The sequence below is a fragment of the Camelus ferus genome, chromosome 18 (assembly GCF_009834535.1).
Source record: "Camelus ferus isolate YT-003-E chromosome 18, BCGSAC_Cfer_1.0, whole genome shotgun sequence".
In the NCBI taxonomy this organism is placed as follows: Eukaryota; Metazoa; Chordata; class Mammalia; order Artiodactyla; family Camelidae; genus Camelus; species Camelus ferus.
Window position 1 is genome coordinate 16236393 of NC_045713.1, and position 23462 is coordinate 16259854.

The following is a 23462-nucleotide window of genomic DNA, read 5'->3' on the forward strand; positions in this document are numbered from 1 at the left end:
CACCGATGAGAGTTGTACAGTTTCTTTGAGATTGTGTGTGCTTTTAAAAAGTCAAATAAAACGAAATGTTTATTCCAATTACAATCAACCCACACCTCATTCCATCTGGTAAAAACTGAGCATTTGACATTTTCCATTAGTTAAAAAAAATCCTTTAAATTACATTCAGAAAATTTCTCTGTCAGTTTCAATGTACGAGAAGGTCTGTAGTTTTCAAGATTTTTGTAGGCGACGCTCAGCAAACGCATGGGTTGTCATGTGCTTGCCCGGGTTGGTTTTGAGCGGTTCCCACGCCAGCTGCCGGGTTCACCTGGAGGGAGGGGAAATCGGCGGCTCCCGGGGCCCTGGGGCGCCGTCCCTCCACGGAGGGGGCGTGGCCCCAGACGGCCCCGCCCAGGCCCTTCCGGGCGGGTGCCCGGCCGCATTAGCGTGGTTCCCGCCGGATTCTTAGGTTTCATTTCTCAGCACGACTGTGGCTGCATCTTCCCGCGGCCGTTTCCCGAAGCCGGGTCTCCCTCCGGGGGCAGTGAGCGCCATCCATGGCCCCGCCGCGCGAGAAGGCGACAAGGACAGCTTCGGTGGCGGGAGCCGTCGTCCCCATGGTCTCGGCGCGGAGCGCGCAGGGCGTCCCGATTGAGTCCAGCGGGCCCCCCGAGGCCACCCGGGCCCCCGCGCGGAGGAGCGGCCGCCCCGGGGAGAAGCCACGGGGACGCGCGCCACCTTCTCGCGCCGAGGACCAGGCGGAGGGCGCTGCGGCTCCGACCAGAGAGGGAGAACCCCCCGCAGCCCCGGGGCCGCCCCTTCCCAGCTCCGGATCTCACCGCCAGGGGAGTGTGCGCGCCACCCGGGAGCGCAGACCGCAGCCCTCGCCCGTGGAGGTCCCCGGTCCCACCGAGAGCCGCGGCCCGCTGGTCCCGAACCCCGGTCGCGGGCTGAGGGAGGCGGCGCCCGGCGCCTGGAAGCTCCGGGCCGTGCTGGAGCAGCTGAGGCTGAGCCGCCGGGAGATCTCGGCGGCGGTGGAGGTGGTGAACCGGGTGGTGGACCACCTGCTGCGGAAACTGCAGCAGGGATGCGAGTCCGAGTTCAGGGGCGTGGGGCTGCTGCGCACCGGGAGCTACTACGAGCGCGTGAAGGTGAGCCGCCTGGGCCCGCGCCTCCCGCACCCCCCGTACTCCCCTTTCGGAGTAACGCGAGCTCTTGCGCTTCTGGGGCTGGTGATGTAGTTCTAGTTAAAACGCGGTTTAATTAGAACTGTGTAGAATGAAAAAGAACAAACTACCCATAGACAAGACGATGTGGATGAACCTCACAGACACTGTTAGATGAAGTGAGATGTGAAGAGGATATCCTGTATGATTCAGTCTGTGTGATGTTCCCAAACAGGCAGACCTCACGTGTGGTGTTAGAGGTCAGCACAGCGGCTGCCTGGGTGGAGTGGGGACGATGCTGGGATGGGAATGGGGCAATTTCGAATGCCCGCAAAGCTCACTGTTCTCGCCAGGATTCAGCCACTTTTCTTTCCTTCTTCTTAAATTTATTTCTTTATTTTGGGGGGGAAGTAATTAGGTTTTTATATATTTATTTTTAATGAAGGTCCTGGGGATTGAACCCAGGATCTCGTGCATGCTAGGCATGCACTCTACGCCTGAGCTATACCCTCCCCTCTCAGCCACTTTTCTTAAATAAATCTTTGCACTGTTTCAAGCCTTTGGTTAATTTACAGAGATAGAGATCTGAAAAAGTTGAATTTGACTATTTCTACCCGTGTTGTTGTTGCTTTTATGGGAGAGTGGATTTTCAGAGACCTCTGTCTGAGGACTTCCTTCCCACTGACTTCACTCCAAGTGTTTGTTTCACCTTCTCAGCGTATCCCAGTCAGCTTGCGCTGCCACAACGAAATAGCACAGACTGAGCAGCTTAAAGAACATAAATTGATTTTTCTGGCCATAAGGCCAAAAGGCCATGATCAGGGTGCCAGAATGGTTAGGTTGTAGTGAGGACTCTGGTCCTGGTTTGCAGACAAGCACCTTCTCCCCGTGTCCTCACTGTGTTCTCCATACGTGTGTGCAGAGAGAACTTTGGTATCTCTTGTAAGTCCACCAGTCCTATCCGATAGGACCCCACCCTCCTGATCTCATTTAACCTTCATTACCTCCTAAAAGCCCTGTCTCTAACTTCAGTCGCATTGGGAGTTAGGGCTTCAATATGTGAATTTGGGGGGCAGGGCACTGTTAAGTACATAGCACAGTAGGTCTCAATTTGGACTGGCCACAGTCACATGGTCAAGTAGACATGGGGCTACCAGGCACTGTGTTGAACACTACAGTCCAATAGCTGTGCCTGAAAAGTACCCCTAGCTCATGAAAGACGTGCACTTTTAATAAAGAAAAAATAATCATTTATTATAATTGCTTTGATTATTATTGTGATGTTGTAGATTTCTTTGAAGCTTGTAAAATGCTCTGGTTCAGAAACACTAATGTAGTATGTGACTTCGAGCTCACACTCACTTGGCTAACTGGTGACTCTAACAAGAAGGCCCTCACTCAAGTAGCGAGGAGGTGACTACACACATTTTTGAGGCCACTGTGACAGGAGGGTGGCTCAGTGTGCAGCTTGTGATGTAAAAGGTAGCACCTTAAAGATCTTTAATTTTATTAAACTTTAAACTCAGAAAAAAAAAACTGGTACATGATATTATTTTAAATTGCTTTAAATTATAAATACATACTTGTGGCTTAAGAAAATGAGTATAAAACCTATAAAATAAAACCAATAATATTCTCCCAGCTCCACTAATCCCATTCCCAGAGAGTGTAAATATTGGGATACAGGATCTAAGTAGAAATTTCAAGAAAAAAATTGTAGCTGCTTGGAAAATATTCACAAGCAAACATTTCAGTGCTGTTTTCACTTTCTTAGGTTTCTGCTCCTAATGAATTTGATGTTATGTTCAAACTGGAGGTCCCCAGAATTGAGCTACAAGAATATGCCAACAGTGGTACTCATTACTTTGTGAAGTTCAAAAGAAATCCCAAAGGAGATCCTCTGAATCAGTTTTTAGAAGGGGAAATATTATCAGCTTCTAAGATGCTGTCCAAGTTCAGGGCAGTCATTAAGGAAGAAATTAAAAATATTGAAGGTAAGATTTCTGAATTTTGATTCTTCTTTTTAAATGAGTGATGTTTTTCTATTTTTAAATTTTGGGGGGGGTAATTAGCTTTTCCTTCTTCCTTCCTCCCTCCCTCCCTCCCTCCCTCCCTCCCTCCCTCCCTTCCTTCCTTCCTTCCTTCCTTCCTTCCTTCCTTCCTTCCTTCCTTCCTTCCTTCTTTCCTTCCTTCCTTCCTTCCTTCCTTCCTTCTTGATGGAGGTACCGGGGATTGAGCCCAGGACATTGTGTATGCTAGACAGGCAGTCTACCCCTGAGCTGCACTCTGACACTGAGGTACACCCTCCCCCCTGAACTGTGACTCTTAAAAGTTCTGATCATACCTACTGATTGCCAGTGCACACTCCTTCCCTGCTCTTTCTTGATCTCCCTGCAGCAGATTGTTGACTTCCACCCGCTAGAAACAAGTCCTTGTTCTTGGTGTTAGTGAGCCACAGTCCCTTGGTATTCTTCCTAAGTGTTGATTGGCTCTATGTTGGTCTCCACCGAATATTCACTGACTTGCCTGCCCTGCGGGATGTAAGTGGTTGATAAAATCGGTGGCATCCCCTCTGGAAGTCTGAAGCTTGTAAACACGCATCGCAGTGCCTGCTGTGAGGGCATGGACTGGGAGGGGTGGGAGCCAGTGGGGTGGGGTCGGATTGAGGGGCAGACTCAGGTCCCAGGCAGAAAAGAGCTGGACAGGCTCAAGGAGCAAAAAGAGGTCCTGTGGACAAGGAGGGAGAGGGACATGAGATGAAGAGATGGCCAGGGCCAAACTGTGCAAGGACTTGTACGTCCTGGAAGGGAGTTCAGCTTTTGTTTTGAGAAGCCAGGTTTGAATGAGAGAATGATGAGTGGCTTCGTATTTTAAAAAGTTACTCTGACTTCTGTGGATATTGGAAAGGCAAGTATGACAACAGTTCAGGTGAAGGATGGTGGCGGCTTCAGTGGGGGTGCGGTAAGGGCCTGGGGGACATATCCATCTGTGTGCCAGGGGTGAGAGGGTGGAGTCAAAGAAGGCTCCCAGTTTCCTAGATTGAGACCCGTGTGCATTGACTGTGCCCTTTTCTCCGATAGGAAGGGCTGATGACCATATTTTGAGACATGAATTGAGAGGCCGGCTCTGGATATGCTGAGTTAGACATTCTTGTGATGCGTGAATGTATCAAGTACATAGTCGGATGTGGGTTTGGAGTTCAGAGATGCGGGTGGGCTGCCCGTAAACATAACACATGGCATTGACAGTGGATGAGACCACGTAGGTAGAGAGTATAGATTGCTTTTTCATTAATTTCATCAATAGTCATCAGTCATCTGATGTGCCACGTGCGCTCGGTGTTTGGGATCTGTTAATGAACAAATAGATGAAGTCCTTCACCCTTCCGTAGTTGATAATCACGTAAGGGCAGACGTGTGATGAGTAACAAGTGGAAAACATAATTATCTTGTAGAGTAGAAAGTAGAAAGTCCAGGGGTGAAAGAGTATAGCAAAGTCAGGGGGATCAGGGGTACCAGACATGGTACTGGTGGGGGAGATGGCAGTGTTAAGTAGAGTGGACCTCATTAGAGGCTGGGGAGGAGGGAAGGAAACCGCTAGTCTTGCCAGGAGTGGTCAGTGTCTGCAGGGGTGCTGACACCCAGAATGCTTTGGTCCTTGGTTTGTTTTGTGGGGAGTGGGGTGAGTAGCTATGACTTAGCAGTTTCAGTGGGTCATGAGCACGAGAAGGGGAGGAGGGCGCAGGGATGCGGTGGAGACAGAATGTGTGGGCAACTGTTTGGAAAGTGCTGGCTGTGAGGAAGTAGGAAGATGGGTGAGTGTGGGGAGGTTGCAAGTGCAGGGTTGCGGGAGGGGAATCTGAGAATGAGAGATCCTGGAATGACCCAGGGGGGAAGGGAGGCTGCTGACACGGGGAGGGAGCACATGGAGGGGTGGGTGCTTGACAAGGCAGAGGGAAGGGACCTGGAGACCATGGGCAGGGGTGGCCTTCGGAAGGGGGACAGGCACTTCCCGGGTGGTAGCAGGATGAGAGGAGAAGATAGTGGATGAAAGGTGGGTGAGTTTGTAGATTCAGTAATAAGATTTTTTTTCTTCTAGAGGAGGCACTGGGGCTTGAACCCAGGACCTCACGCATGCTAAGCATGCACTCTGCCGCTGAGCTATACCCTCCCAACTCTGCTATAAGACATGAGGGCACGCTTGGATTTTCTCCTTGGCGCTGTGGTCCTGCCACTGTGGCCCCGTCCTGAAGTCTTGTCCAGTAGGGGCTTTGACTCCAGCTTGTATACCCCAAAACCCAAAGCCAGGGTCTCTTCCCTAGAGGCCTTCCCAGAGTTTCTGACCTGCCCAGCAGTTTAAGTCCACCTGGGTGTCCCGCAGTCACCGAGAGATCAGGGCGTCTGAAATGAAGTTCATCTCGGCCGCCTTTCTTTGTCCTGCTCACTCTGAATTGCAGAACAGAATCAGCATCGACCACTTCTCAGGTCAGGACTCCTGCCTTCTTATCTCCCAGATTCAGCCCATCTCCCAGCTGTTACCTTGACCCTCTGATTTCTTTCACTTCTCTACCTGTGCCTCTTTCTTTTGTGTTTTTTTAAATTGAAGTCTAGTCAGTTACAATGCTGTGTCAATTTCTGGTGTACAGCATAATGGTTGCAGTCATACCGACACATGCGTATATTCCTTTTCATATTCTTTTTCATTATAAGTTACTGTTTTGGGGTTTTTTGGGAGGGGGAGATAATTAGATTTATTTATTCATTAATTTTTTTCTTTTAATGGAGGTACTGGGGCTTGAACCTAGGACCTCATGCATGCTAAGCATGCACTCTACCATTGAGCTATACCCTCCCCCACCATATGTGCCTTTTTAAAAGAAATAGAAACTACATATCTGGGGTATACAGCATGATGACTTGATATACATAAACACAGTGAAATGATTACCATGGTCAAGCTGATTGACACACCTCCTCACATAGTTACCTTTTGGTGTGTGTGGTGAGGGCACCTGAAACCCATCCTCTTGGCACATTTCCCGAATTCAGTACAGTAGCATTAACAGCAGTCGTCATACTGTACCTTAGATCTCTAGACCTTCTCGGCCCGCTTAACTGTAACTCTGGTCTCTCTGATGACCCTCTCCCCACTTCCCCCACCTCTCTGCCCCCGTAACCACCCTCTACACTTGCTCCTATGGATTCAACTTTTTTAGATTTGACGTATAAGTGACAGCATTTGCCTTTCTGTGTCTGGCTTATTTCACTTGACATCACATCCTCCAGGTCCATACACATCACAAGTGGCAGGTTTCGTTCCTTGTGAAAGCGAACAGTATCCCTCATCTGTGAATGCCACGGCCTCTTTGCCTGTTCATCCTCCGTGGGCACGAGGTTGTCTCCATGTCTTGGCTGTTGTAACAAGGCTGCAGTGCCCGTGGGCTGTTCACCGTGTCTTGATGCTCATTGCCTCCGGGTTGGGGTCGCTCTGGCCTTCCCTGCTGCTCATCCAAACTGCCGTCCATACATTTAAGTGAAAATTTAATCACAGCCCTCCCATTCCCCAGCGTCTGAGACTCCTCATTTTAGATATAAGACAGAATCTTTCTTTTTTTTAAATTTTATCTTGTTGTTGTTGTTGTGGGGGAGGTAATTTGGTTTTTTAAAAAAATCTATTTATTTTTAATGGAGGCACCAGGGATTGAACCCAGAACCTCGGCACATCAAGTGTGCTCTTTGCCACTGAGCTATAGCCCCCACCACCCGTAGAATTAATTTTCACCTTACACTTAAGCACTATGTGTATCTCCAAGTATACTTATGTTCCCTCTATTTTCAGAGAAAAATGGGTTGATCAGCCCTTTCTTCTCTTTTCTTTGTTGAAGCAGACACAGATGTCATTGTGGAGAGGAAGAAAAAAGGGAGCCCAGCTGTGACACTTCTGATGAGAAAACCTATGGAAATATCTGTGGATATAACCCTGGCTCTGGAGTCCAAAGGCAGCTGGCCCGCCAGCACCCTCAACGGCCTGCCCATCAATAGGTGGCTTGGAGTAAAAGTCAGGAACGATATGAGACGAAGGCCTTTTTACCTGGTCCCCAAGCATGCCAGGGAAGGAAGTGGGTTTCAAGGTATCTGGAATGTGGTGGTTAATGTTAAGACATAGATTCAAGTGATGGGGGTATTGATAAACATAAAGGTTGCTCCTGGAATTATAGAATTGGTAATTTAAAAGCATTAGATACAAGAAACTGTCAGCTATGTCGATTGAGTACTCTGATTTTAATGTTGATACGGAACAAAGACAACTTTTTTTTTAGGCTTTTATCTTGAACACAGTGTCTGGACTTGAAAAAAGATATTGCGTATCCCAACGGTCAGTGCTTTTCCAGGGAGTGATGCTCAGGGGCAAATATGATTTGAACCTAATGCATGTTTAGAGAGTGTCTAAAACTCAGACCAGGCAGCTCCATCTCCTCTGACCCTGAATATAGTCCTAAAGTAAACTGCTGAGGAAACTGGGTCCCAGAGATGACAGGTGAGGAGTTTTTGAAGTGTGTCCATGTTCTGCTGGAGATCACAGAAGCCCGACTGACTGACGTGACAGCTGTTGATTGAGCAGAAGTTCTTTTTGAAAGGGATATCTTGAAGATTATGACTCAGACATTGGAGGAACTAAGGTGACGGGCAGTGGAAGGAATCGGAACGTGTGAAATGCTTCGAAAATTTATTGGCCGAAATAATTTTGCCCGTGCTGCACAATTAAAAAAAAAGCAAACCCCTTACACTTTTTGTAGGAAAAGCCAGCATGTATTTTTGCCTCGAAGTTTCTCCGGCGTTCTCCGTGGAGGGAACGGTAACACCAGGTACAGCTGGGACGTCCTCACACACGCAGCCGTGGGCGCGTGCAGGGCTGCTCACCTGGGGAAATCCTCCTGCCCTCCGTCTGTCTTGGGCGTATGCCTCTTGCTCTGCTTTCTCTTCCTTTTGCTGTTGCACTTCAGCTAACTGACGGTATAATCTGTAAGAAACGTGTGTGGAATTAAAGACAAACACTTAAGAAAGAAGACATCCATATGAAAGAGTTGTTACTGTTACACGTGTGGGCAGGGAGAGGGCCACTGTGCTGTTGGCATTTGAAGGGAGGTAAAATTGGAAAGGGCATGCCTGTACCAGTAGCACCAAATACTCAGCTCTGAAACATCTGCCAGCCCAGCCCGCATTTGAAGGTTGGTTTTGTTTGTAATAGAGAAAAGGCAGTACCAGCCTTGGAGCCAGACTGCCCTGCATCCGAGTCCTGAGGCCTCTCGCCTCACGAGCTGTGTGATCTTGGGCTAGTTTTCAGTTTTGTTTCATAAATGTATAAAGCATTCCCATGGTTCCAAAGTCAAAGCTGCAGAAGAAAGTAGTCTTAGAGAAACATAACGTCCCTTGATCTTCCCTCCACACCCTTCTCTCCTCCCCTGCTCGGAAACCCTTTCATTGTTTTCGCTTCACTTTTCATTTTTTAAAAATACAAGGAAACACACACACATATATATGCAACCCCCCTTTTTAAGATAAAAAGGTGCATACACCTTTCTGTTTTCACTTACTAAGTGATCTCAGATACCACCGCATGGCTCTCTATAGACAGCAACCACTCCTTTCCACAGTCTATTTTTACAGCTGGTCAAGGAGTAGTGAATTCACGTCTAATGTTGCCAGATATTGCTGAAATCCCCTCCGTATGGGACTCAGCAGCTTGCATTCCCACAGCGATGTATGGGGGTAACGATTTTACACTCAGCTTTATCAACAGAACTTGTTAAACTTTGGAAATTTTGCCAGTAATCCAAAAAGTGAGAAGTGATAACTCCATGCAGTTGTTTAAAATAAACTTTTACTTTTAGAATAGCTTTAGATTTACAGAAAAATTATAGAGTGTAGAGAGTCCCTATATAGGAAATAGGTGTGGGGTATTTCTCTGTTCTTAGCATCTTACGTTAATGTGACACACTTGTCCCAATTAGCGAACCAGTATTGATGCAGTCTTATTAACTGAAGTCCACAGTTTATTCAGATTTCCTTAGTTTTTACCTGATGTCTCTTTTCTGTTCCAAGAGCCCACCCAGAACACCACATTGCATTTGGTCATCCGGTCCCCTTAGTCTCCTCTGGACCGTGACAGTTTCTCAGTCTTTCCTTGTTTTTGATGACCTTGACAGTGTAGAGCAGTACCAGTCAGCTGTTTTGTAGAATTTGCCTCACTGGGCATGTATCTGGTGGTTTTTTTGTGATTAGGCTGGAGATTTGGGTGTGGGGAGGAAGGCGCAGAGGTGAAGTGCCCTCTTATCCCATCCCATCCCATCCCATCCCATCACACATTCCCATCTCATCTCATCCCATCCCATCCCATCCTGTCCCACATCCATCCCATCCCATCCCATGACATCCCGTCCCATCCCCTCCCACATCTCATCATATCCCATCCCATCCCATGACATCGCATCCTTTTATGTGCAGTGACCCTGACTTAGCACTGCCGCTGATGCCCTTGACCCCTGGCTGAGGGTGTGTTTGTTGGGGTTCTCTGCTGTTCAGCTACTCTTCTCTCCCTTTTCATCCTGTGCTGTTTGGAAGGAAGTTGCTATCCACAGCTCGCACCTAAGGAGAGCAGAGTGTTTACACAGATTATGTGGAATCCTCCTGTGGGGGAGGTTGATCTTTCCCCCCTTTTGTTAATTTACTTAAACCCTATCAGTGTGGACTCACAGATACTCGTCTCATATTTTGGGCTATAATCCAGTATAGCTTTCATTTTCTTGCTTAAATTATTCTGACTTTGGCCTCTGGGATCTTTCAGGTGGTTTCTGCGTCCTTTGGACATACCTCCCGTAATTGTGGAGTGTTTTTCTTTCTTGTTTTCAACACTAACTCACTTTCTGGCTCTGCAGGATGCTCCTGGCTCATCTGGTCTAGTTCCTGCTTCCGTCCTAGAACCAGCCATGTCTGCCAGGAGCCCTGGATCCTTTTACTGGAGAGTGTACTAGGAACTAAGCTCGGGGCGCTCTGTGTGCTCTGCCACTAGGGGGTCATCTGGGAGGAGCAAGGAAGCCTGTGTATGTATACTAACCCCAGCGTGTGCACGAATCTGTAGATAGTTCTGTACGTCAGGACCTGTATCTGTAGTCAGAGAAACGTGACTTGTACTGACATCTCTCCCACAGCCTGTGATCACACGCGTCGTTCATACCTTCCATCCTCACCATCTGCAACCTCTCATTCCAGCAATGGGAAACTTGCTCCTACCTCTGCCGCCCACCCACCCACGCCCTTGTCCCCCGTTCAGGTCCAGGCCAAGTGCACGGACATCTCGGAATTGTACACACAGGCCCCATGTGTGCGGGGTGCATGCTCCATTCCTTTTGCCTTCAGCTTACAGACCCCATTTCTAAAGGAACTCGTGTCGGCACCTTTTTGCCCTCACCGTCTTCAGGGAGGTTGTGTCACACATTAGTAATACAGTTAGAGCCCCTTTTCACAGTCTGACTTACTTCCCAAGACACTTGACTTTCTAAATGATTTTTTTTTCTTTTTTTAAGTATAATTTGATTTACAATGTTGTATTAGTTTCTGGTGTATACCATAGTGATTCAGTTATACATATATATGTATATATGCATATTTTTCATATTCTTTTTCATTATAAGTTACTACAAAATACTGGATATAGTTCCTTGTGCTATACAGAAGAAACTTGTTTATTTTATATATAGTAGTTAGTTTTTGCAAATCTCAAACTCCCAGTTTATCCCTTTCCACCCCCTTTCCCGCTTGGTAACCGTAAGTTTGGTCTCCATGTCTATGAGTCCTTTACTGTTTTATAAATAAGTTCATTGCTGTCTTTTTTTTTTTAGATTCCACATGTAAGTGATATCATACGGTTTTTTCCTTTCTCTGGCTTACTTCACATAGTATGATAATCTCCAGGTCAATCCATGTTGCTGCAAATGGCATTATTTCATTCTTTTTTATAGCTGTGCAGCATTCCATTGTGTAAATATTCCACAACTTCTTTATCCAGTCATCTTTGATGGACATTTAGGTTGCTTCCATGTCTTGGCTATTGTAAATAGTGCTGCTGTGAACACTGAGGTGCATATATCTTTTCAAATTAGAGTTCCCTCTGGATATATGCCCAGGAGTGGGATTGCTGGATCATAACTAACTCTGTTTTTAGTGTTCTTTTGAAGAAATCTTTGTACTTTTCTCTATCGTGGCTGCAGTAATTTGCATTCCCACCAACAGTGTGGGAGGGTTTCCTTTACTCCACACCCTCTCCAGCATTTATCGTCTGTGGACTTTTTAATGGTGGCCATTCTGACTGGTGTGAGGTGATACCTCATCGTGGTTTTGATTTGCATTTCTCAAATAATTAGCAATACTGAGCATCTTTTCATGGGTCTGTTGGCCATCTGTATATCTTCTTTGGAGAAATGTCTATTTAGGTCTTCTCATTTTTGATTGAGTTGTTTGGGGTCTTTTTGATACTGAACTGTGTGAGCTGCTTATATATTTTAGAAATTAATCTCTTGTCGGTCTCATTGTTTGCAAATATTTTGTCCCAGTCCATAGGTTGTCTTTTTGTTTATGGTTTCCTTTGCTGTGCAAAAGCTTTTAAGTTGAATTAGATCCCATTTGTTAATTTTTGTTTTTATTTCCATTACTCTGGGAGACAGACCCCAAAGAATATTGCTGTGATTTAAGTCAAAGAGTGTTTGTTCTGCCTATGTTTTCCTCTAGGAGTTATATAGTGCTTGGTCTTACATTTAGGTCTTTAATCCATTTTGAGTTTATTTTTGTATGGAGTGTTAGAGAATGTTCTAATTTCAGTCTTCTACAGGTAGCTGTCCAGGTTTCCCAGCACCATTTATTGAAGAGACTGTATTTTCTCCATTGTATATTCTTGCCTCCTTTATTGTAGAGTAATTGACTGTAAGTGCATGGGTTTATTTCTGGACTTTCTGTCCTGTTCCATTGATCTATGTGTCTTGTTTCTGTGCCAGTACCATACTGTTTTCCTTACTGTAGCTTTGTAGTATAGTCTGAAGTCAGGGAGTGTGACTCCTCTAGCTCCATTCTTCTTTCTCAATATTGTTTTGACTATTCAGGGTCTTTTGTGTTTCCATACAAGTTTTAAAGTTTTTTGTCCCAGTTCTGTGAAAAATGCCGCTGATAATTTATAGGGATTGCACTGAATCTGTAGATTCCCTTCGTTAGTGTGGCCATTTTAACAATACTGATTCCTTCAATCCAAGTACACGGTGTTGTATTCAGTTTCTTTCATCAGTGTCTTATAGTTTTCAGGGTACAGGTCCTTTGCCTCCTTAGGTAGGCTTATTCCTAGGTATTTTATTCTTTTTGATGGACAGATGGTAGATGGAATTGCTTACTTAATTTCTCTTTCTGATAGAGTTGTTAGTGTATAGAAATGCCACAGATTTCTGTATGTTAATTTTGCATCCTGCAGCTTTACTGAAATTCATTGATGAGCTCTAGTAGTTTTCTGGTTGCTTCTTTAGGGTTTTATATGTAGAGTATCATGTCATCTGCAAACAGGGGCAGTTTTACTTCTTCTTTTCCAGTTTGGGCTCCTTTCATTTCGTTTTCGTCTGATTGCTGTGGGTAGGGCTTCCAAAACTATGTTGAATCCAACTGGTGAGAGTGGGCATTCTTGTCTTGCTCCTGATCTCAGAAGAAATGCTTTAAGCTTTTCACCATTGAGTATGATGTTTGCTGTGGGTTTGTCATATCTGGCCTTTATTATGTTGAGATATGTTGCGTCTATGCCCACTTTCTGGAGAGTTTTTTTTTAAATCATAAATGGATGTTGAATTTTATCGAAAGCTTTTTCTGCATCTATGGAGATGATCATATGGTTTTCATTCTTCAGTTTGTTAATGTGCTGTGTCACATTGATTTGTGGATACTGAAAACTAAACGATTTTTTAAAAGTTTGTGTACATTAAGGTTCACTCTTTGTGTTTGTGTGTGTTTTCTTACTGTAGTATAGTCAGCTTATAGTGTCGTGTCACTTTCTGGCATAAAGCATAAAGGTTCACTCTTTGTGCCATGAAGTTCTGCTGGTTTTGATAAATGCAGTGTATCATGTATCTACCATTGCATAAAAGTTTCACTTCCCTAAGATGTCTCCCGTGCTTCACGTATTCAGCCCTCTTCCTCCCAAACTCTGGTCACCACTGAACTGTTCACCACCTCTAGTACAGCCTGCCTTTTCCAGGGTGGTGTGAACGCTGGATGTAAGTGGATGTATGCAGCGGCCGTGAGCACACCTAGCGTGGGGTCCCACTTCCATATGTCGATTGTTGTACGTGGTGTAACTGTACTTCACTCTTTATTCTGTCCCTTAAAGATCTTTCTCTGTCCTTGCTCTCTACCGCGTTGTCATATGGGATGTGGCTTTGTAAGTCTTGATATCTGGTCTCCCACTTTGTCCCTCGTCACAAGCGTTTTGGATATTCTTGACCCTTTGCTGTTTTCATAAAGATGTTGGGATGACCTCATCAAGTTCCACAAAAACATTTTTTTCAGAGTTTTGATTGAGAGTGCATTGAATCTGCAGGTGAATTTGGGGAGATCTGCTATATTTACAATAAGGAGTTTCTAATCCACGTACAGCTGCATGTCGTCATTTACTTAGATTTTCTCTAATACTTCTCAGTGAAGCTTTAGAGTTTCTCCACAGAAGTTCTGTGTATCTTTTGTTAGATTTACTCATAGGCAATTGTAACTTTTTATTATGAAAAATTTTAAACCGATAGAAAAGTAGACTGAGGATTATATTGAACTCAAACACACCTGTCACCAGCTTCTTTTGTATTTTTTACATACACAGTTATATCATCGATTAATAGTAATAGCTTTGTTTTTCTCTTCCCTGTGCTGTAACCCCATTTTCCTTCTGTGCGTGTTCAGAGAGCCAGTGTGTGTTGAACACATAGCAGAAGCCTGCCTTCCTGATTTCAAAGGAGAAACTTTAGTGTCTTACTGTAGATTATCGTGTTGCTGTGTTTTTTGTTTTTTTAGTACAGTCAACTACAATGTGTCAATTTCTGGTGGACAGCACAATGTCTCAGTCATGCATATACATACATATATTCATTTTCATAATCTGCTTTTCATCAGATCAAGTTTCCACCCAGATTTAAATCACTGAATTTTTTTTTAAATGATGAATGAATGTTAAATTTTCTTTCTTTATTGAAGTACAGTCAATTACAATGTGTCAACTTCTGGCGCACAGCACAATGTCCCAGTTATGCATGTACATACATACATTCGTTTTCATATTTTTCCCGTGAAAAGTTACTACAAGATATTGAACATAGTTCCCTGTGCTATATTGAAGAAACCTTTTTTTTAAATCTGTTTTTGTATATAGTGGCTAACATTTGTAAATCTCAAACTCCCAGATTTATCCCTTCCTACCCTCTTTCCCTGGTAACCATAAGATTGTTTACCATGTCTGCGAGTCTGTTTCTGTTTTGTAGATAAGTTCATAGTGTCTTTTTTTTTTAGATTCCACATATGAGTGATATCACATGCTATTTTTCTTTCTCTGTCTGACTGACTGCACTTAATATGATAACCTCTAGGTCCATCCGTGTTGCAGCTGATGGCACATGGCTTTGACTTCTCCCCCCTGTTTTTTCCTATCTTGGCCCATTGTTTGCTTATTCAGATTACTTGTTTTAGTAGGTAATCACATTATTTATCTGTTCACCTCTTTTGGCCTGTCTCCCCCTGGCAATTTTTCAGAATGCCATTTAAATGAAGGAAATCAATGAAATATTGTGTTGTTTGTATACAGATGTGTTTGGTAAAGTGCTTTTCTATTTTTCTTTTGGAAATTAAGAAGAGACGTGGAGGTTGTCCTTCTCGCACGTTGAAAAGGACCTTTTGAAAAACCATGGGCAAGCTAAAACATGCTGTGAAACTGATGGAGTGAAATGTTGCAGGTAACTGCCTTGTTTTATTACAGGACAGAGCATCAGCGGAACGTTTAATTCTTTGTTGACCCCATAGCTCAGACCTGAAGATGATCGTGGCTGGGTTGACCTGGAGTACTAGAGCGTGAGCGTGGAGCAAGGACGCCAGGTCCCAGGGTCCAAGGAAAGAGTGCTGGTGCAAGGCACGGCAGGGGCACAGTCCTGAGCCTGACTATGGGTGTACCGAGAAGGACAGAGTCAGGGTGTGAACACCAGGCAGGGCTAGCCCTGACAGCTGGATTTGTCCTAGTGTTCTGGCTGCCTCAGGGTAATGAGTATTGATGCCGCATAGCGGGAGGAGGTCAGAGGACCACTTTTACTGGATGTGGGTACTCGCTTTGAGACGGTTTGTCTGCATTCAAGGCCGGGGACTGACCACCCAAATCTGAAACCACACTAAGAGATAGGTAATTAACTTTCCTTGGTACTTCGTTGATTGCCTCTTGGAGGTGGTAGCGGGGGTTGAACTGGGGACCTCTTGATTGCTGAGCGTGTGGTCTGCCGCTTGAGCTGTACCCTTCTGCCAAAAAGAAACTGCTCTTGAAAAGGAATCATCTGTGGTTCTAAAGTTGTCCAGAGTAAGGGCCACAAAAATTAAAAGGTTGAAACAAGAACGTCCAGTGTGCAGGCCCAGGAGGTTCTTTGTTTTGCGGGGTGGGGGATAATTGGGCATTTATTTATTTATTTATTTAAATGGGCGCACTGGGGATTGAACCCAAGACCTCCCACGTGCTAAGCGTGCTCTGTACCACTGAGCTATACCCTCCCCCCAGGAGGTTCTTGAGGCTTCATCTAAGGCTTTGAAGTAAGCATATTAAGAAACATATATTGCTGATAAGGCTCAATAACTACATAAACATTAAATTTTGTCAACTACAAATAACTGGATAATTAATGTAAATATTGCAGCCTAGTAAAGCAAAACCATTTTATAAAAATTAAAACATGATTTTTCCAGGTACTACATAACTGGATGACTACTATAAATGTCTGCCCAGTTTCATGTATTGAATTAATCCTGATAGAGTGAAATATTTAAGGTAGGAATGGAGGAGAAAGAAGGAAAAAATGTATTTTTGAAACTTTTTTTTTAAGTTGAGGTGGTCAGTGGTCAGACTATTGAAAATAGTCAGTTTACAGTGTTGTGTCAATTTCTGGTCTACAGCATCATGTTTCAGTCATACATAGACACATACTCCTTTTCATATTCTTTATTATAGGTTACTACAAGATACTGAATATAGTTCCCTGTGCTATACAGAATAAACTTGTTGTTTATCTATTTTGTATTTCTATTTTTGAAGCTTCTTTTTTTTAAGCATTAAGCATTTATTCTTAAATGTGGGAGAAAATGAAAAGATTATCATAGTAGCATAGAAATGAAGCCATCTATTTGCAGCAATGTGGATGTCCCTGGAGAATGTCATTCTAAATGAAGTAAGCCAGAAAGAAAAAAAAAAACCACATGAGATTGCTCATATGTGGAATGTAAAGAAAAATAAATTAAAAAAAATAAATGAACAAAAATACAAAACAGAAACAGACTCATAGACATAGAATACAAACTTGTGGTTGCCAGGGCGGGGAAGGGTGGTGGTGGGAAGGGACAGACTGGGAGTTCGAAATTTGTAGATACTGACGGGTATATATAGAAAAGATAAACAAGATTATACTGTATAGCACAGGGAAATATATGCAAGATCTTGTGGTAGCTTACGGTGAAAAAGAATGTGGCAATGAATATATGTTCATGAATAACTGAAAAATTGTGCTCTGCACTGGAAATTGACACAACATTGTAAACTGACTATAATTCAATAAAACAAAATTAAAGAACAAAACACAGCCATCTAGCCACATGGTGCTCATAGGTGATACACTTTTTTTTTTATTGCAGTTATTTTTGAAACTTTTAAAGCATACATTTGAGAAAATCATTAGGTTTTAGAGTGACTTTATAATTATGTTATTTTTATATATCTTTATTGCTTATTACATCTTTTTTGTTTTCTGTATCGTATGTATTATCTGTACTTTTTATTATATCGTTACATGTTTTTCCTGTGAGGTGCCTAAAGCTCATTATAGAATGAAACAGGTTGTTAATAAGTAAAAATAAATGATACTCCTTTTTATTCAAAGGAAAGACTGTTTGAAGCTAATGAAATATCTTTTAGAACAACTGAAGAAAAAGTTTGGAAAGCGAAAGGAGCTGACTAAGTTCTGTTCTTACCACGTGAAAACCGCCTTCTTTCACGTCTGTACCCAGGACCCATGTGACAGTCAGTGGCTCTCTGGGGACCTGGAGCTCTGCTTTGATAAATGCGTGACATACTTTCTTCAGTGCCTCAGGACAGAACAGCTTCAGCACTATTTCATTCCCACAGTCAATCTGTTCGCTCCAGACCAAATTGACAAAGCAAGTAAAGAATTTCTATCAAAGCAAATTGAAGATCAAAGAAACAATGGATTTCCAGTTTTCGGTGCATTTTGAAATCATATTTTTTAGAAGAATCAAGAATCAGAGTGCCTTTACAGTAACTGAAGTGTTTGGAATGTGTCTCAGCAATGACTGATTAAAATGAACGTAAATCATTATTTATTCAGCTCTCGGTTTGTCTCGGTAAATGCTAATTAACGTAAAAGGGTAGATTATCCTAGGAAAGAGATTAGTCAAGGAATAAGACGCAGAAGGAGTGTTGAACCAGGAAAGCTTTACCAGTGGAGTGAGAAGGACAGAATTCCCATCACCCTGGTTAACTCCATCAGGCCCCTGCTGCACACTCCGCACGCGGCACTAATGCGTGGAAGCTGGCGAGAGCGTCTTAGGAAGGACCGCTGCCTCCTTACTGTTGGTTTTGTTCAGCGCACAAATACATTTGGAAGCCATGTCCTGTCCTTCTTAAGAAGAAAATGAAAAAAAAAAAAAAAAAACAAGTTCTGCAAGTCTCAGGAAATTCATAACCTTTTACAGGAAGACACAGGACACTTAACTACACGTGGCTAAATACAAAACAGAACTTATTTCATTTTTAGTACTACCTTCATGTGTATTTCTGAAAAGGCAATACGTACCCATGGTACAAAACTCAAAGGGGTGTGGCATGAAACGTCACCCTCTCTTCTTTGCGCTCAGGCAGGGTTCACCTAGAGGCAGCTGCTGTTAACTTTTTCCCTTTCATGTATTTTGCACATTTTCTTATCGGTTATTTTATTGTTTTCTCGTCATTTTATTTTATCATTTTCATATAACAACTTCTACTGTGTGGATTGTCTATATCTTTCTTTTTGTAAATTTTCTTAATTAAAGTATAGTCCGTTTACAACGTGTTGATTTCTGGTGGATAGCATAGTGATTCAATTATACATACTATATATATATTCCTTTTCATATTTTTCATTATAGGCTATTACAAGATACTGAATATAGTTCCCTGTGCTGTACAGAAGAAACTTGTTTCTCTATTTTATATTTCTATTTTTGAAGCTAGTAGGACCTTGTTTATCAATTTTATATATAGTAGTTAGTATCTGTTTATCCTAAACTCCAGATTTATCCCTCCAGCCCCTCTTCCCCGTGGTAACCTGAAATTTGTTTTCTATGTGAATCTGTCTGTTTCTGTTTTGTAAATAAGTTCATTTGTGTCATTTTTTAGATTCCACATACAAGTAATATATGGCATTTTTCTTTCTCTGTCTGACTGACTTCATATAGTGTGACAATCTCCAAGTCAATCCATGTTGCTGCAAATGGCATTATTTTATTCTTTTTATGGGTGAATAGTATTCCATTGTATAAATATACCATAACTTCTTGATCCAGTCATCCATTGATGGACATTTAGGCTACTTCCATGTCTTGGCTATTGTACATAGTGCTGCTATGAACACTGGGGCACATGGATCTTTTCGAATTATAGTTTTCTCTGGATATATGCCCAGGGGTGGGATTGCTGGATCATATGGTAAGTCTGACTTCAGTTTTTTTGTTTGTTTGTTTATACTATGAGGCTTTTAATAGGTAATGAAAATAAATAATATTAGAATATTGTGTATTCTGAAATATATACATATATGCATATATATATTTCTAAATCATCCACCTGATAATCTTTATATTCAGTTTCATATAAACCTTTTTTTATTATTAACATAGTTTACAGTATTGTGCCAATTTCTGGTGTACAGCATAAAATTTCAGTCATACATATGCATATGTGTATTCCTTTTCATATTTTTTCATTATAGGCTATTACAAGATTTTCAATATAGTTCCCTGTGCAACACAGTAGGACCTTGTTTATCTATTTTATAGTAGTTAGTGTCTGCAAATCTTGAACTCCCAGTTTATCCCTTCCCACCCTCTTTCCCCCACTAGTAACCATAAGTTTGTTCTCTATGTCTTTGAGTCTCTTTCTGTTTTATGAATAAGTTCATTTGGGTCATTTTTTAGATTCCACGTATAAGTAATATCATGTGGTATTTTTCTTTCCCTGTCTGACTTCACTGAGTATGATAATCTCCTGGTCCACCTGTGTTGCTGCCAATGGCATTATTTTATTCTTTTTATGGCTAAGTAGTATTCCATTGTATATATAGACGACAACTTCTTTATCTGGTCATCTGTTGATGGACATTTAGGCTGCTTCCATGTCTTAGCTATTGTAAAGTGCTGCTGTGAACATTGGGGTGCGTGTGTCTTTTCAAATTATAGTTTTCTCCAGATACATGCCCAGGAGTGGAATTGCTGGATCATAGGGTAACTCTTTTTAATTTTTTAAGGAACCTTCATACTGTCCTCCATAGAGGCTGCACCAAATTACATTCCCACCAACAGTAAAGGAAGGTTCCTTTTTTCCACACCCTCTCCAGCATTTATTATTTGTAGACTTTTGAATGATGGCCATTCTGACTGGTGTGAGGTGATACCTCATTGCGGTTTTGATTTGCATTTCTGTAATAGTGATATGGAACATTTTTTCATGTGCTGTTGGCCATTTGTTTGTCTTTGGAGAAATGTCTGTTTAGGTCTGCCATTTTTGATTAGGTGCATTTTTCTGTTACTGATTTGTATGAGCTGTTCATATATTCTGGAAATTAAGCCCTTGTCAGTCACATCATTTGCAAATATTTTCTCCCATTCTGGAAGTTGTCTTTTCATTTTGTTAATGGCTTCCTTTGCTGTGCAAAAGCTTGTATGTTTAGTTAGGTCCCATCTGTTTATTTTTGTTTTTATTTCTACTGCTTTGGTAGACTGCCCTAGGGGAACATTGCTAAGATTTAGGTGGGAGAATGTTTTGCTTATGTTTTCTTCTAGGAGGTTTGTAGTGTCTTATGTTTGTCTTTAGGCCATTTTGAGTTTATTTTTGTGTATAGTGGGAGTGTTCTAACTTCACTGATTTACACACGGCTGTCCAGTTTTCCCAACACCAGTTGCTGAAAAGAGTGTCTTTTCTCCATTGTGTATTTTTGCCTCCTTTGTTGAACATTAATTGACCGTAGGTGTGTGACTTTATACCGTTTTTCTGATGTCTAAGTTTTAGTGAGCAAGGTTTTAAAATTTTAATGTAGTTGAGTTTACCAGCCTTCTCCTTTTGCTTGTGCATTTCATGTAGCTTGTTTAACCACCTATTGTGTTTGAACATTCTGAGAGAAAAGTTGGACATTTGGAGAGTCTGGGGGACAATGTATGGTAAGTAAATAGAAAATTAGGCAAACAAAAAAATCTAAGCTACTTTTAACTCCAGGAAAAAATGAGTGTGTGCAAGAAAAGTAATCATGGTCTGATTTGAGATATTGCTCAGCTGTCAGTATTTATGAAGTCAAAGTGATAGAAGTATTGACTGTTAATCTTACCAGAATTACGATTAGTTATGTGGAGAGGATGGGGCAGCAGCCGAAGGGCTTGTGTGTGACGGTTGTGGAGGGGGTTGGATTACAGTAGTTTCCCATTGCTGCTTAAGAAGTTACTACAAACTGAGTGACTTAAAACAGCACACGTGTATTATTTCACAGTTTCTGCAGGGCAGGGTTCTGGGCGTGGCTCTGCACCGGGCCTCATAAGACTTCCGTCCAGGTGTCACTTGGGGTGTAGTCTTATTTGAGGCTTGACTTTGAGGCTTGATCCACTTTTACTGGCCATGATCAGTTTTTTAGAGCCGTGGGCCTGAGGACCTCAGTCTCCCGCTGACTGGGCCAGAGATTACCCTCAGCTGCTAGAAACCGCCTTCCGTTCCTGGCCGTGCTGACCTTCCAGCACGGGCAGCCCACAAGGCGGCAGCCGACCTCACAGCCCGCAGGGGAGGGCGGGCCTCCAGCAAGAAGGGTCCGAGCCCTGAGGCCCCATTTGCCCATGTGTACTACATGCATACGTGACTTCCATAAAAATGAAAACACTGAAAAGCAGTATGTGCCCAGTGTAACAAAAACCTGCTCACTTAAATGTAAAGAAGAAAGTGAAAATTGCTTGTAACTTCACTGCCCAGAGGGATAATATTATTAACCTAATTCTTTTTTTTTTTTTTAAGGTATTTTTGTTTTTGGAGGGTGAGGTAATTAGGTTTATTTATTTCAACTTTAATTTTTTTAAGATTGAAGTACTGGGGATCGAACCCAGGACCTCGTGCATGCTAAGCACATGCTGTACCACTGAGCTATACCCCCCCCCCAATTATGAACCTAACTCTGCATTTTGTTAAGAAGGAAAGGGGGCTCCTAGCTGTTAGCCTAGCCCACTGCCACTGAAAATCTGTCTATAACTCATTAATGTTGGCATTTTCCACTTATTTTAATGGATGTTAATGTAACGAAACAGTACAAAAATTTAATATATATACTCTTTGGTATATGTTTTTGTATTATGAGCATACTTCCTCGTTACTATTCAGACTTGTCTAACAGGATACACACGCCATTGCTAAAAAGCTCAGACAGCACCTGGGGCATTTCCGCACTCAGACGGCACTTACCTCGCCAGACGCGGTCACTGCGCTTCCTAAGTGGCCTCCTAAGTACACGCCTGTCTGTGGTCATACGGTCTGGTGATGAGAGGCCACTGCCCTGGAGGGGGGGGCACTGCTCCATCCTTTCCAGTTTGTACTCTATTCCATTGCGGTATTCAGGGTGTTCTTCATTTCTGGAGATTTTATTCACACACAGCAGTGAGAATGGCTTGATTTGACGCTCTTTCCCAGCCTTGATATCAGTTATGCTAGCTTTGTTTAGCTGTATTTCATGCATGTTCTATTGTTTTGTCCCCTTTAGTGGGGGCACGGGGGATTGAACCCAGGACCTCGCGCATGCCAGGTGTACACCACTACCACTGAGCCATGCCTGCCACCCCCCTGCTAGCTTTATAGAGAGTTCAAGAGTCTTTCCTTTTCATCTTTTATTTCTGGTAAGCAGGATCTAGCCCCTGGAAGGGCCTTGATCATCTTTCATGTTCTTCTGTTTTACCTATTCAGCTTAACTACCTGAATTAATTTGCTCATTTAGGAGAATATAGTCGCTCTTGTGAACTCACACTTGTTGACACATTGTACGGTGTTAGGATTTTATGCCTCAACATCCTGAAGGTAGTTGGAGCAGAGAAAGCTGTTTCCCCTCCCCACTGAGACTTATCAGAAATTTGCCTAATTGATGGCTCTTACTAAGGAATCACCTGTTGATTCTCTCAACTATTTTCTAGTTCATTAGTTTCTGCTCTTACCTCCCTGTCCTTTGTTATCAATCTTCTTATCACTAATACACGAAACTATTACTGCAGAAATGAATAATGTAAGATTAGGTGATGAAGTCCTAATTATACACAAATATGATACTAAGTGTTAATACAAGTAATTAGGGGACATAAAAATGTACATGAAACTACAAGGGAAAGTAGGGAACGTGAAGTCAAAGCAGCTTTCATGGGAATGAACTTAACGTGGATTTCTTCGAGCGCCGGGCGCTAGGCCAGAATGTAAGGACAGCTGCTGCGTATTTTGGTCCCGTGAAGTCCTTTTACTGCTTCATTTCAAAGTAGGTAAAGTATTAAGAACAGTACCATCAAATCAAATACTATTTAGTAAACCCAAAATTAAAGGGCTGCTGAGAAAGTCCAGCTTGTCTTTTTATCATAGAAATCGTGTTAACAGCATCTTTTTCACGGCTTGGACGACATCTGAACAAGCTTTAAACCCTTGAAAGACTGACCTTAATACAGCAACATTCGAGGAGACAAAATTTACTTTTATTTCTTTAAATATAGATAGTAAAAAGTGAAA

The 23462-nt window shown here is 42.7% G+C and overlaps 1 protein-coding gene across 3 annotated transcripts; it reads left to right on the forward strand.

The window, feature by feature from the left end:
* Positions 1-263: 263 nt before the first annotated feature.
* On the forward strand, positions 264-23367 carry CGAS (cyclic GMP-AMP synthase). Of its 3 annotated transcripts, none has more exons than XM_032460323.1 (5): positions 264-1133; positions 2923-3142; positions 7033-7278; positions 15066-15168; positions 20814-23367. In XM_032460323.1, exons 1-5 carry the CDS (start codon positions 540-542, stop codon positions 20896-20898), a joined length of 1248 nt encoding a protein of 415 aa, XP_032316214.1. In that variant the 5' UTR covers positions 264-539; the 3' UTR covers positions 20899-23367. The 3 variants fall into 3 exon arrangements, with proteins under 3 accessions (XP_032316214.1, XP_032316212.1, XP_032316213.1); XM_032460321.1 differs by lacking the exon at positions 20814-23367 and adding an exon at positions 17341-18521 and having other exon boundaries at positions 268-1133; XM_032460322.1 differs by lacking the exon at positions 20814-23367 and adding an exon at positions 17341-18521 and having other exon boundaries at positions 270-1133; positions 7036-7278.
* Positions 23368-23462: the final 95 nt, after the last annotated feature.

Excerpts from the sequence above, each read along its gene's own strand:
- CGAS (XM_032460321.1), top strand. The coding sequence starts at position 540 with ATGGCCCCGCCGCGCGAGAAGGCGACAAGGACAGCTTCGGTGGCGGGA. Across the intron at positions 1,134-2,922 it reads GCTACTACGAGCGCGTGAAG|GTTTCTGCTCCTAATGAATT; the intron begins GTGAGCCGCCTG and ends TCACTTTCTTAG. Across the intron at positions 7,279-15,065 it reads GGAAGGAAGTGGGTTTCAAG|AAGAGACGTGGAGGTTGTCC; the intron begins GTATCTGGAATG and ends TTGGAAATTAAG.